This window comes from Mesoplodon bidens, assembly GCF_964165515.1.
Source record: "Mesoplodon bidens genome assembly, chromosome: 4".
NCBI lineage: Eukaryota > Metazoa > Chordata > Mammalia > Artiodactyla > Ziphiidae > Mesoplodon > Mesoplodon bidens.
The window spans coordinates 12462348-12477217 of record NC_138160.1 but is presented as its reverse complement, the minus strand read 5'-3'; the positions used below and the strand labels follow the sequence as shown (position 1 = coordinate 12477217).

General features: G+C 37.8%; 1 protein-coding gene across 1 annotated transcript in view; it reads left to right on the top strand.

Annotated features, from left to right (window-relative positions):
• DNAH5 (dynein axonemal heavy chain 5) overlaps positions 1-14870 on the top strand; it is a 284476-nt gene that overhangs the window by 62324 nt on the left and 207282 nt on the right. Inside the window, exons 7-14 of the mRNA XM_081232392.1 lie at positions 367-543; positions 1493-1606; positions 2324-2431; positions 4998-5120; positions 5791-6006; positions 9634-9741; positions 13553-13638; positions 14287-14608. Coding sequence (XP_081088518.1) covers positions 367-543; positions 1493-1606; positions 2324-2431; positions 4998-5120; positions 5791-6006; positions 9634-9741; positions 13553-13638; positions 14287-14608 — 1254 coding nt within the window. The remainder of the gene's footprint in view (positions 1-366; positions 544-1492; positions 1607-2323; positions 2432-4997; positions 5121-5790; positions 6007-9633; positions 9742-13552; positions 13639-14286; positions 14609-14870) is intronic.

Below are 14870 nucleotides of genomic sequence, written 5' to 3'. Positions count from 1 at the left end.
ACATCAATAAGGAAGCATAATGGAAATTAACCAACTGAAGGCATGAGGGCTTTCCAAGGTTATTGTTCTCTGAGGTTCTAAGTGAATAGCCAAGGAAACTTTCTGAGGTCATGTCCTCCGAAAGTTCATGAAAGCTCCTTAAACAAGTAGTTTTCAGTTAGAATGAGTCGACTAAATTTCTGTTGAAATTAAAAAAATGGATACATGTTAGGTTAGCAAAAGGCTGTCATTTGAAGCATGCAAATCAGTAAAAATATATCACGATTCAGATAGCAGAATTTACTTCTTTCCTTATATTTTGCTTATGTATAACTTTTATATCTCCAGCCCTACTCACTGGTTCATGGGCCTTCTGTGCACTTGCAGGTCCTTGCTGAAAACAATCAGCTACGGAAGGCAGCGGATGACCTTGGGCCCCGAGCAGAGTTGGAGTACTGGAAAAAAAGACTGTCTAAATTTAACTACCTTCTGGATCAGTTGAAGAGCCCAGATGTGAAGGCTGTGTTGGCAGTGCTTGCTGCTTCCAGGTCGAAAGTCCTGAAGGTTGCTTTTTGCTTTATGAAGTGGGAATGAAATTTCTATATGCATATGTCATGGAGTAATTAGGAACAGAAAAATGTCATTCTACCTCTATGAAAACAACTTTAAGATTGGCTTATACTGTCCTTTTATAATTTTGGATACTGTGGAGATAGCCTTTGAATGAAAGGTATTTATTGGCTGGTGTACATGTATGTATATGTATTATTAGAGGGCGATGCAAGTCATTAAGATGTAACATAATAACATGATTATATATATGTTATGAATTCAGACCAACGAGGAGTAGTAATAATGAAACCTTACCGTATCTGTTTTTTTTTTTTTTTTTTTTAGCACTGGTGTATTTGTTCTATATCCCTGTGTAACAGATTACCCCAACACTTAGCCACCTGAAACAACAAACATTGTCTCATAGTCTGTGGGTCAGGGATTTGGGTGCAGCTTAGCTTGGAGTATCTGACTTGAGATCTATCCTAAGGTTGCAGTCAGGGTGTTGGCTCATCTGAGGGCCTGACTGGGATTTGCTTCCAAGTTGCTTATGTGATTGTTGTGGGATTCAGTTCCTTGCTGGCTGTTGGCTGGAGGCTCCCTTCAGTTCTTTACCATAGACAATATGGGAGTGAGGTGCAAAATGGATTCAGCAGTCTGTGGAGGAGAAAGGGTGTAGGTTTAAATGGAGGTGCTGCCCTCTTGAGGCTTTGTCCTAGTTATTAAATAGATGTCATAAGAGAAGGCCTGGAAGAGATACCTTTGAAAATTTTGTCAAAAAATTTAAATTACTCTTCAGTGTGGCCTTGTCCCCCACCCCTCTGGATTCAGTTTTATGTGAGATGCATAGGGCAGACTGAAAGTCTGACCCATGGGACTTGTGATGACTTTTAGCAGCTGTTATAGTGGAATTTCCTCTATTAATAATTGCATTACAATTTCTTTCCTGTACTGTGCTTAGACTTGGCGGGAGATGGATATTCGAATCACTGATGCAGCTAATGAAGCAAAGGACAATGTCAAATATCTGTACACACTTGAGAAATGCTGTGACCCCTTGTACAGTAGTGACCCTGTGAGTTAGAAATTTCTACCCCCTTGGTCTACTGATGACCCTTTCGCACTAACTGAATTGAGTGTGGAGTTTTGGTTCGTGAATATTACAGTCTGTTGGAAAAGTCTTAGAAACTTCTTTTTATTCTTAAGAAAGTTATATATATATATATATATTTTTTTTCTATCTACTTCTGTGTCTCTCACTATACATATATATATATATATAATATTTATATCATATATCTGTCTATCTAGCATCTGTTTATCTATCCAGATAAGATGGACAGGACATGCGACGTTATATTTTAAAAACATCTATTGCATATTCCATTTCCTATTAAATATTGCAGTTGACATCCTGGACTGTACTCAAACAACTGTGGGAAGAGTTATTGGCTGATTGTTTTTCTTCTTTTTTTTTTTATATTTTAACTTTAAGATGTGCCTGTTTTTATTTATTACAAAATTAACTGTTAACACAACTTCCTTGTCCATAACAGAAAGTTAGTGTTTCTTGCATTGAAACAAAATTTGATTAACTGTGTGTGACTAAATAATAAAAATAAAATTACCCCTAAATATATTCTATTTATGTAGAGTGATAGATAATATTTTAAAAATTTAAATAAAAATCTTTTACCTAAATTTTATTCTAATGAAGTAGGAAGGATTAGCCTATTGGAATTTTGCTGAGTTTGATATCTGTTTCCCTGAAAACTTTTGTGATGTTTTCCAGATGTCCATGATTGATGCTATTCCTACACTTATAAATGCAATTAAAATGATCTATAGTATCTCTTATTACTATAACACCTCTGAGAAGATCACGTCTCTGTTTGTAAAGGTAAGTGCATAGCATAGAGTCCATGGTCACTTAGATTTCTTTGCCAATGGTTAATTTTTTTTTTTTAATAATTAGAAATTACCATGGGACTTCCCTGGTGGTCCAGTGGTTAAGAATCCGCCTTCCAATGCAGGGGATGAGGGTTTGGTCCCTGGTCAGGGACCTAAGATTCCACATGCTCTGGAGCAACTAAGCCTGCATGCTCTAGAGACCGCAGGCCACAACTAGAGAGCCCATGTGCCACAACTACCGAGCCTGCATGCCACAACTAGAGAGCAGCCTGCGCGCCACAACTAAGACCCAACACAGCCAAAAATAAATAAATAAATATTTTTGAAAAACCCATAAATCTTTTTTTTTTAAAAAGAAATTACCACATTGGTGCAATCCAATGTCTATGTACCCTACAATTAAAAAAAAAGCTTAATCTCTCAATAGAGAGAGGAGACTGATTCTAGCAAATCATAAGGCATTATTTCCAAAAGTAATTATTATACTAAATATTGTATTATTTATATATAAAAATGAAAGAAAGATTCTTTTTAGAAATTCTTTCCTTATTTTATTTAGCACATGATTTCTATCTATTGGGTAAATTTTAATTAAGAAAAACTATATTTAACTGGCTATCTTCAGTTTCATAGTTTATGTGCCACTGTTCCAAATTTATTTGTGTTATTAGAACAGTAATAATCATGGTAGTAAAAGCCACTTGCAATGTTCCAGTAATCCATAAAGCAATTATAATGATTCTGCCAAAAACCATAACGATGTTTAAACCTTATGTCCTAACTCATAAGTGTTTTATGGTGAGCATTGTTGCTTTTTCCCAGTTTTGAACAGTCTCTAAGAAGTAAATGACTTTTTCATTATCAAGGTGAAAGTTTTAAATGTTGTATTAAAATAGAGGCATTTTTGACTCGTCAGGACTGTGTTGTGAATACTAATGCAGTAAGAGGCATGATTCTTCCCGGGAATAGGGACATCCAGCCTTGAGAGCTCGACGGGAAACTTCTGTCTACTCTCGTACTCAGGAAGAAAGGAGGGGAATCCACAAGACCCTTTTCCAACTTCTTCACATGTTAATGTTATGTTGGGGTCAGGATGGGTATTCCCTGAGAATAAGACTCAAAAGTCAATTTGTGTTATTACTCCAGGTTTCATGCATTTGCAAGGCTTATTTTGGAACATAATTGTGAAACCACCATTTCTCTCATTTTCAAAAACCTTTCATTATGAAAAATTTGCAGCAGATACAAAAGGAAAGAGAATTGTATGTACATGTACATGTCACCCAGATCATCAACTATCAACACATGGCCGATTTTGTTTCACCTAACCTTTGCACTGCAAATCCCAGACATCATGTCATTCCATACCTACAGTATAGACCTCTAGTTTTCCTTTTAATTTATTAAAAAATCACCAAAAGAATTCTGAAGTCTTTTTTTTTTAAGTTTGGAGGGATAAATAAAATGTTGGCAGTTATACACGTTATCTTTACTCTTTTCTCTGTTGCCTTCTGCTTTTGACATTTCTGCTACAGATCATGGTGGCATGAAATGATCAGGGTGGACAATTCGTTTCATGGCACTTGGAAACCGTGAGTTAGATTTTAGAGCTGGCTGCCGAAGAAGGAGACGGGGGGGGAAGCTCTTGACAGCTTTTAGGTAGGGAAGTGAATCCCTTCTTTTTTTTTTTTTTTTTTTTTTTTGCGATACGCGGGCCTCTCACCGTTGTGGCCTCTCCCGTTGCGGAGCACAGGCTCCGGACACGCAGGCTCAGAGGCCATGGCTCACGGGCCCAGCCGCTCTGTGACATGTGGGATCTTCCTGGACCAGGGCACGAACCCGTGTCCCCTGCATCAGCAGGCGGACTCTGAACCACTGCTCCACCAGGGAAGCCCGTGAATCCCTTCTTGGTTGGTTAAGATGTTCATCCTGCATTAACACAGGGGTCTAAATTGGCAATTTTCTGTAGTGCTTCCAGCTCTGTGATTTTACAGATGATTTTGATAATAGATGTGTAGAACTTAAAAAGTTGAACAGATAGAAGCAGAGAGTAAAATGGTGGTTGCCAGCGTCTGGGGGAGTGTGGAACATGGGGAGATGTTGGTTAAAGGCTACAAACTTTGAGTTATAAGGTGACTGAGTTCTGGGATCTAATGTACAGCATGGTGAGTATGGCTAATATTGTATTGTACACTTGAAAATTGCTAAGAGAGCAGATCTTAAGTTTTCTCAACACACACACACAATGGTAATTATATGAAGTGTTGGATGTGTTAATACTTGATTTTTCTAATCATTTCATTATGTATATGTATATCAGGCCTCACACTGTACACCTTAAATATATACAATTTTTGTTCATCAATTATACTTCAATAAAGCTGGAAAAAAAGAGGGTTAGTGCTTGATCATAGTTGTGATGGAAAAACAATAAATCCAAAGATTTATTTACAGATTTTACATTCTGAGAGGTAGGAGAGCTAAGGACCCTTTAGCCCAATTTATGTTTGATGGCTGCTTAACATACTTGACATAATTTTATTGGAAAATTCCAGGTGACCAATCAGATGATATCTGCCTGTAAAGCCTATATTACCAACAATGGAACTGCTTCGATCTGGAGCCAACCACAGGATGTTGCTGTGGAAAAAATATTATCTGCAATTAAACTTAAGCAGGTAACGGTCAACTTGATAATATATTTAGATTTTTTATTATTTTTACATTGTTTTTTGCCAATGCATCTTAAATCATTTAGCAGTTATCATATTAGTGGTTGCTAAAAAGAATGGTAATCTTTTACTGTTAAGAAAACTTGGATGTTAATTAATCAGCCCCCACATTTGTTCACTTACTTTATCCTTTTTGGGGGCCTGCTGTGTGCCAACACCACACTAAGTACTAGAGATACAAAGATGAAGTAGTTTTCCTTAAGCTTCTTGTAGAGGAACGGAGAGATACGCAGAGAGTTAGGCTTCTACTAACACAGTGGGACCCATGGGGAAAGGCTGCATCTTTGAGTCACCTTATGAATAATTAGGAGTCTGAACTTCCCTGGTGGTCCAGTGGTTAAGACTCCACGCTTCCAACGCAGGGCGCATGGGTTTGGTCCCTAGTCAGGCAAGTTCTGCATGCCACGTGGCCAAAAAGAAAAAAAAAAAATTAGGAGTTTGCTAGGTTGGGGGATGGGAAAATATGACATCCCAGGCTGATGAAGGAGAAGCTACAGAGGCATGAAACTGAAAGGTTTTGTAATTCCACCCTAAATTTGCTGTCGCTTTCACTTAAGAGAATAAGGTTGATATCTTTGTTGTGTTCCCTTTCTTGTATTTTGGTTTTTGCCCTAAGGAATACCAGCACTGCTTTCACAAGACCAAACAAAAGCTTAAACAAGATCCAAATGAAAAACAATTTGAATTCAGTGAGATGTATATTTTTGGAAAATTTGAAACTTTCCACAGACGTCTTGCCAAGATAATGGACATCTTTACGACCTTCAAGACATATTCAGTCCTACAAGATTCAAAGATTGAGGGAATGGAAAACATGGTCACTAAATACCAGGTACTGTATTTCAAAACTAAATTTGCTACCCTTATCCATAATAAAACGTTAATGTGTTATGCAAATGACTGTATTCAGAAAGCTTTAAATAATCAGTCTCTAATGTAAAAGATAAGCTCATGGCCCTTAAAAAATAAAGAAGTTAAATCTATTTGAGAATTGTGTAATGGTGCTAATATATTCTTTTCAGGTATGTGATTATGGGAATGACTTCCCTATAGCCTATAATCAATCATCATTAGCAAAAGCGTTTTCATTAGTAACACAAGAAAAATGTTTAAATATAACTTATTATTTCATTTATTCATGCAAGAAATATTTAGTCAAGTATATACTGTGTGTCAGTCTCTCGTTGACCCTGAGTTCTGAGTGGTATCTGATTATATCTGCAGTTAAGCCTTTTATATGGACTCATGTTAAAAAAAATAATAGGGATTGGATTTTATTTTAGCTCTACAATTCTTTTTTTTTTTTTTTTTGCGGTACGCGGGCCTCTCACTGTTATGGCCTCTCCCGTTGCGGAGCACAGGCTCCGGACGTGCAGGCTCAGTGGCCATGGCTCACGGGCCCAGCCGCTCCGTGGCATGTGGGATGTTCCTGGACTGGGGCACGAACCCGTGTCCCCTGCATCGGCAGGCAGACTCTCAACCACTGCGCCACCAGGGAAGCCCTAGCTCTACTATTCTTAATTATTTTGACTTTTGACAGCTTTATGTTGTAAGGATATATGTGTAACTAATCTTAGTTTTTAAAGTGGGCACAGGGATCTAATAATGTTTCGAAGATTTTTAAAAAACAATTTACAAACGCGATGTGCTTTACATTCTTAATGTGGATATAGTCAGTTTTTTCTTGTTTGGGGACAGTGACACTAAACCTTAATTTTTTTTTGGACTTGAATTTGAAAAGGATCATATAATTTACTGTCACTCATTGATTTTTCTACTCTAACAGTTTAGGTCGATATAAGAAATCTTTTCATTTCCTGAGTATATCAGATGTGGGGAGAGAAAAAGAAAAAACCTTTTCTATATATATATAGAAAGTTCTGCTTCTGAATCATCACATGGTTATTTCCTCCTTGGCCTCTAGATCTTGATTTAAATGACCCTCTCAGTTAAGCTTTCCTTGAGCTCTGTTTCACCTCAGTCACTCTATGTTACTTATTTTATCACTGTCTGCAATTATCCTGTTCATTTATTTGTGACTTACATAGATTCCCACCCTCTATATATAGTGGGAAATATTTTAGGTGAACTGTATGTAATCTACAAGGTGGATAATCTGTTCTTTGAAACTGACAGTTTTGCAAGACAAAGATGGAATATGTCCATTTAGTTTTCAGTTTGGAATCTAGTTAATTTTTATTCTTAATGAAAAAATAACTTTGGAGCATATTTCAAAGTTTATCTTTGAAGGAGAAGTTGAACTGTACATCTAAATGCAGATAAAGACTATTCTAACCTGATAAAAATACTGGGAAGAAAAATTGCTTTCAAAATCTAAAGTGAAATACTGATTAAAATGGATGTACCAGAAGGTAGTGAGGTAAAATGTAGATGGTTCATGGAAGTGTCAGGTGAGATTTTCGTGTATTAGAACCAATGTGAGAAGCTCAAAGTGCGGCCATGGAAATGAAACTCAGGCTCCTTGCGTGGATTCAGGGCCCTGTCCACCCCTCTGGCCTCCTCACCTGCTTCTCTTCTCCTCATTCAAAGTACTCCGGACGCAGGACAGATCACTTCAGCCCACCTTAGGGCTTGCAGAGCCTTTTTTCTGGAAAGTTTTGCCTCTGAATCATCACATGGTTATTTCCTCCTTGGCCTCTAGATGTTGATTTAAATGACCCTCTCAATTAAGTTTTCCTTGAGCTCTGTTTCACCTCAGTCACTCTATGTTACTTATTTTATCACTGTCTGCAATTATCCTGTTCATTTATTTTCGACTTACATAGATTCCCACCCTCTCTCCCCAACGACGGAGGATGTAAATTCCCGAGGGCAGGGATGTTTCTTTGTTCTGTTCATTTCTGTATCTTCCAAGTTTACTGGCATATAATAGGTGTGCAATAAATAACTGTCAAGTAAATGATTTAGTAGATTGAGTTTGATTAGTTAGTTTAAAGGTCATGATTAATCAGCTTATTTACTTAATACTCTTAAGTGACCATTAAATCCAATCACAGAGCAGAATTTTCTCAGGGCCGCAAATCTTTTAAAATATAACTTTAAAATGTAGGAATGTAGCTTTTCCATACTTCTTTTACACATTTCCTATAACATGATGGGTAGCACTATAACATTATATATACACAATTTCTGAATAGACCTAATTTTATAGTTATACGGCATGAAAGATTAGGTTGTTTTAACTTGTAAACTTGATGCAAGAAGTTATGCAGCTTATACGCTCTTGTCTATTGAGAGACCTGAGGTGATGTTTAAATGGAAATATCTTTGAAGAAGCGTTTGTGGAAGCTGGCCCAACATTCTTCATAAAGATTATATGCCTGTGTCAACAGTGTGGGTACCCGAGTTTGAGAACGGCTTAGTACCTGGTTAAGAATGATCACAGAGCATTAGAGCTCATTATTCAGAGCAAACAAAACTTTGGATAATAGTATTTTCAAGAAGATGAGTTACCTAATTTGCACTGTTATAGTCACAGACTGTAGCTTTGGAGGAAGCAATTAATTCTAGAGATTCTTTAAATAGTAGATTATGGTTTGATATTTTATTTAGGACATTTGAGGCTTGGAAGATAGTTTTTCATCCGTAGATGTTATAATATAACTGTGTTCTTCCTAAGTTGTTTGTATTCTGTTAAAGTCATTTATTTTCTGAGAAGACAAACTTTTCAATGAAAAGTATTTTAGTAAATTCTACTTTGGGCTTGCTTCCTTCTTTCCTCCCTCCCTCCCTCCCTCCCTCCCTCCCTTCCTCCCTTCCTCCCTCCCTTCCTTTCTTTTGGCTGTGTCAGGTCTTAGTTGCAGCACGTGGGATCTTAGTTGAGGCATGCGGGACCTTCGCTTGCAGCGCACGGACTTCTCTTTAGTTGTGATGTGTGGGTTTTCTCTTTCTCTAGTTGTGGCGTGCAGCCTCCAGGGTGCATGGGCTCTGTAGTTGTGGCATGCAGGCTCTCTAGCTGAGGCATGTGAGCTCAGTAGTTGTGGCGTGAGGGCTTAGTTGCGTCGCGGCATGTGGGATCTTGGTTCCCCACCAGAGATCGAATGTGCATCCCCTGCATTGCAAGGTGGATTCTTTACCACTGGGCCACTAGGGAAGTTCCCTGGGCTTCTTGTTTTTTTCATTACTTCCGATGTAATTTGTAAGAAATTTTTAGACAGAACATCTTTCCTACTTTTCAGGTGAGGTTTTTATTTGATATTTTTCTTCAGAAATACATAAAGTCTCATGAAAATGTTTTCTAAATGATATATTTGAATACATTAGGCAATATTATACTACCTGTAATATACATGAAGCAATGAGAATAATTAAAGAAATAAGGCTCCACTTAAGTTGGTTTTTGGGGAATAATCGCACAGGTTCTATATTTAAAGGTCATATTTACCTAAGTAATGCAAGAATATTGAAATATTGTCTTATTTCTTTTATAACATTTCAGGGTATTGTTGCCACCATAAAGGAAAAGGAATATAATTTCTTAGACCAGCGGAAAATGGATTTTGAGCAGGATTATGAAGAGTTTTGCAAGCAGACTAATGACCTTCACGTAGGTTGGATAATGAGACTCCTGTTGACAGTCTGGTGTTTATTTTTTCCATTCTGTGTAATGCTGCTTATCATTACCCCTTCAGAAGGGAGAGGCATCTTCCTCATGGAGGTGACCGATAGCAAGCTTGGCCTGCATTTTATGATTTCAGATGAATGCCTGAAGGCTCTTTTTCATGGATTAAAGGGTCATAAATATAGCTTTGGGTAATGATCTGTGATCACAGACTTCTGCATGTGTTCCATCTTAGATCTTAGAAAATTAACTTTTATCTTCTGTTGAAACATAGCGTTATTAGAATATAGAGATTTGTTGCCATTTGTTTGTTACTCTAGCAATGATTATGACCAGAGGTAGCTTGAGCAAATAAATGATCAGCAATGCCTGGCAGATCTCAAAGGCAGGGTTACAGCTGGCCTTGAAACAGTGGTACCAGGACCGGCTCAGCACCTGGACCCCTCTTGGTCTCGAAGCCCCATTCTCTCTTCCTTTTCTTGTCCCTCCTCCCACCCCCAGACCAGCCCACAGGAGCAGCATATGGCCGTCAGCGGCTTCTGAGAACATATCACGGAACCAGCCTCATCTCCAAGGTCCTAAGGAAAAGCTTGGGTTAGCCAGTTCTAATGTGGTGCCTTGCCCTGGACCTGTTAACTGTGGGGTCATATGGTAAAAGCAGAGGGGATGAGACCCACTTGCGTGGTTGGGAGTGTTTATTATCAGATGGGGAGAACCAGGGAGGGTAAGACTGGGAGACAACCTAATAGGTGTCCACTATAATCAGCATGCAGACTTCTTTCCATCCCAGTGAGATCTAAAGTGTGCACCTTTCTGATATTAAAGGAAAATGGTCATTCTGTTTCTTCTTTTCCAGAATTTTTGGTTTGAAATAAATTTATACACTTCAAGGGGAAAAGAGCTCCAAAGCATTTCTGGAGGGATGAGTTCAGTGTGGGACTCATAATAAAACTAGCTAATTCTATGTGTCAGGTCTGTTCTAAGCACTTTATAGATGTTAATTCATTTAATACTCACAATAATCTGATACAGTGGGTGCTTTTATTACCGTCTTTTTGGAGAGGAGGAGACCGAGGCACAATGAGGTTAAGTGACTTGCCCAAAGTCACAGAGATGACAAGTGGTAGGCAGTCTGGCTCTAGGATTCAAGTTTTAAACCATTATGCTATAAGATGCATTTCATGTGATGGGAAGATAGAGTGCTGGTAATAATTTAAGCACTGATCTCTTTTGGGGGCCGATTCAGACGTAAGGAGTGTGGATCTTGATCTCTTGTTGATGGGCGGTGGCAGATCCTGAGTCTGTGCTCCACTGTCAGTGTTTGTCTGTCAAATCTTCATTTGTGTGTCCTAGCAGTTTCTGATCACGTGGTACTTCAATAGTTTGTATGTGGGATATAGGTAGATGGTGAACACCTTGAGGGCAGGAATTGCGTTCATTCCTATTTATGTCTCCAAGGCCTAGGGGATAGGACCTTATGTTTCTGGAGAGCAAAGAATGTTTGCTGAATTAGTGTATGAGTTGCGAATCAATAAGGAGTAGATTGCTAAGTGAAATAAGTCAGGCAGAAAAAGACAAATACTGTGTGATATCACTTATATATGGAATCCAAAAAAATACAACAAATTAGTGAATATAACAAAAGAGAAGCAGACTCACAGAAATAGAGAACAAATTAGTGGTTACCAGTGGGGAGAGGGAAGAGGGGAGGGGTAATATAGGGGTAGGGGACTAAGAGGTATAAAATAAGCTACAAGGATATATTGTTCTACATGGGGAACATAGCCAATATTTTATAATAACTATAAATGGAGTGTAACCTTAAAAAAATCACATCCCAGTCCCACATATATCAGGGGTATCAGATCTGAAAAAAAGCACAGGTTTTACTTTAAATGGAACATAAACGAAATAACCCAATAAAATGTTTATTTTAAGAAAAAAATGGAAAAGAAAGATAATTACTAAGGTAGCAAAAAATAAGAACTAGATTTATTGCAATTAAGCATGCATTTACTGTACATTATTTATGTATTAGACTTCTATGCTGTAGCTTATGGCTACAGAAATAAATCAAGTTGATTTGCCCTCAGAAATCACATCAGACATGTGATATGATTGAAATATAAGTACATATACATTAGAACAGAGTAATGAATATATTATTTAAAAAGGGCAAATAGTGGCTAAAATGGCTAATTATAAAGTATAACATTCTGATATTGTACTGGGAAGTAAGGATCCAAAGATAAGTTGACATCTTCCAAAGAAGTTCTAAAGAAACTTATACGGAGAACAGACCTGCAAAACGTTACATAGACTCTGAGAACTGCTACAGCCCATAAGGTAGGATGTGAACCTAGGAGAAAAACAGTTCCATACTGTTGCCTGACTGGGATTAGGAAAGGCTCCAGAGAGGAGGCCTTGCTTGGTGTGAGAACATGATTGATGTTTCCTAAGTAAATGGAGTGGAAATGAGTGTAATGGGAAGACCGCTTCAAGACTGTGCCACTTTTTATCATACTGAGAATATAATTTTATAAATGTTTTAATTAAAGTCTGGTTTTTAAGCACTAGTTATAGATATTAATTCCTATTCTTCTTGAATTTTTTTTTTAATTCAACACTTTTATTCATCTTGTCTTCCATCTCAAAAATGGTCCACTTCTCTCCTTGGTTTGCTGATCAGTTTTCCTCTGACTTCTTTTTCCCTTTCTCCATCCACTTTCTCTTAACTAACCTTTTTACACTCTCTCCTTTAAATAATTCACGCACTGTCATGAATTCAGCCTTTGTTTCTGTAAAACTGGGGGGCATATACTGACCTTTCCATGACTCTGGATGTAGTGAGCAGAGGTGATGAGTCTTGGAGACGGAATGGAGAAAACCAGTAACTGTGGCATCTCCAAGATGTGAGACTGGAGGGTGTGTGTGTGTGGGAGCATGAGATATACTGTACATGAGTGATTTGGATCAGGGTTGTGTCCAGGGATCTGCTGTCAAGGACATCAGGGCCTGGGATCCTCTCCAGATTTCGGGCTCATGCTTATACTAATAGCAAAGAAATGCAGCGCGTTAGAACCAGGTGGGCCATTGGAAGTCTAGAAGGATATTGTCTCCAGTGGGCAAAGTAAGGCACTGTTTAGTAAAGGACCAGCGTTTGAGGTGGCAAGCCACCTTAGGAAAAACTGAGTAAGGCCTGAGAGCCCAGAACTAAGAGGACTAGAAGATTCCACACCAGACTCCAAAAGACTGAAAGAATGGACCTAAGGCTCAGAGAGAAAAGAAGACTAAATTGAGGTCTTAGCTGTTCATGAAGATCCCAGTGTAGGCCTTTGTGAAGCCATAAGTTAGAAAAGCAAGGAAAACCAGGTCCAAGCATTAGGGCTCAGTAAATATTTACTGTGTCTCAAGTTCTGTATAGTTTATACTCGGATATTTTTATGTCGTGAAAAAATTTGAGTGTTTATTTAGATAGGCTAACTGTACAGTTCTTCAGTGCAAGAAGATTTCTTGATCCTAAGATGTGATGTTTGTGGAAGAAATATCTGGTCCAGTATTCCTGGGGCCTGCCATGGCACCAAACCCTATGACTGCTCTGGCTTTCAAATCCCTCTTTGTTCTGGCTTCTGGACATTTATCTTTCTTTAAGCTTAGATGAGTGTTATATTCTCTGTTATACTTTGTCCTATATTGTATGTGTTTGCAGAGATGGGGAGCTCTTTTATCTTGTTGCTAAGTAGAATTTTTTGCAATGCTAATTTATTGTTCATAATCAGACTTTATTCTGTTTTAGAATGAGTTGCAGAAGTTCATGGATGTTATGTTTGAAAAGATTAAAAACACAAATCAAGCTTTAAGTATGTTAAAGAAATTTGAAAGGTAAAAATTTGAAAGACTTTTCTAAGTTCTATTTTCTAAATTGGGGTAATATGAACATGGGTTAGCTTACCTTATTATTGCTATTATTATTTCATATTCTAGTGGGAAGGAAATCCTCTCTTCACAATCTGAATAACAAGGCCACAGTTTTAAAGTTCTTCAGAGGATTAAGAGTTTGTTTTATTTCCTCTCAGCTTTGTAGTACCTTGTGACTGCCTATCATAATATCACTTAATGTTTAAGTAATTTGAAGAAACTCTTACCAAAAGTTTTGACTAGGTTTTAAGGATTGATACTATTTAAAAAAAACAAAAAACAAAAAACACTCTAGGGAATTCCCTTGTGGTCCAGTGGTTAGGACTTTGCACTCTCATTGCTGAGGTCCTTGGTTCACTCCCTGGTTGGGGAACTAAGATCCCATAAGCCAAAAAAAAAAAAACAAAAACAAAAACAAACAAACAAACCGAAAAGCCATAACCTCTCTATTGTGATATGATTGACAGATTGATTCCATTTTGATTTTTTAATATGCTAACACAAATATTTCATTCTCTTCCATCAGCATATGTTTTTACAATAAGTCTTAATAAATAAGATTTCTCAATATCATCCCATTAATTCAAGCCTTTCACTTAAAAAAAAATTCAGATTGAATATACCTGATCTTGGAATTGATGACAAATACCAGCGTATCCTTGAAAACTATGGGGCTGACATCGATATGATCTCAAAGCTGTATATGAAGCAGAAAGACGATCCTCCTTTGGCTCGAGACCAGCCTCCCATTGCTGGGAAGATTCTGTGGGCCCGACAGCTCTTCCACCGGATTCAGCAACCAATGCAGCTTTTCCAGCAGCACCCGTCTGTGCTCCAGACGGTGGAAGCCAAGCCTGTGATTCGCAGTTACAACAGGGTGGCCAAGGTCCTCCTGGAGTTTGAGGTTCTCTACCACAGGGCATGGCTTCAGCAAGTGAGTCTCTGCATGTATGCTCTTCAAAGACATCTCCATAAGAGTTTATAAACTGCTAGCATTGGGCAGTTTTATTCCCATAGAAAGTTGAATTTGTGGGTATTTTATAAGACAGGGTTGGTTGACTCTAAGTAATCAGTCAAAGAGTGTAATATGTCCCTGAAGAAAAACAATAATTAATTTTGGAAAAAAGATCGTAAGCCAGGTAACAGAAACTCATTTTTAAAAAATAAAATTTTTGTTTATTTATTTACTTTTTGGC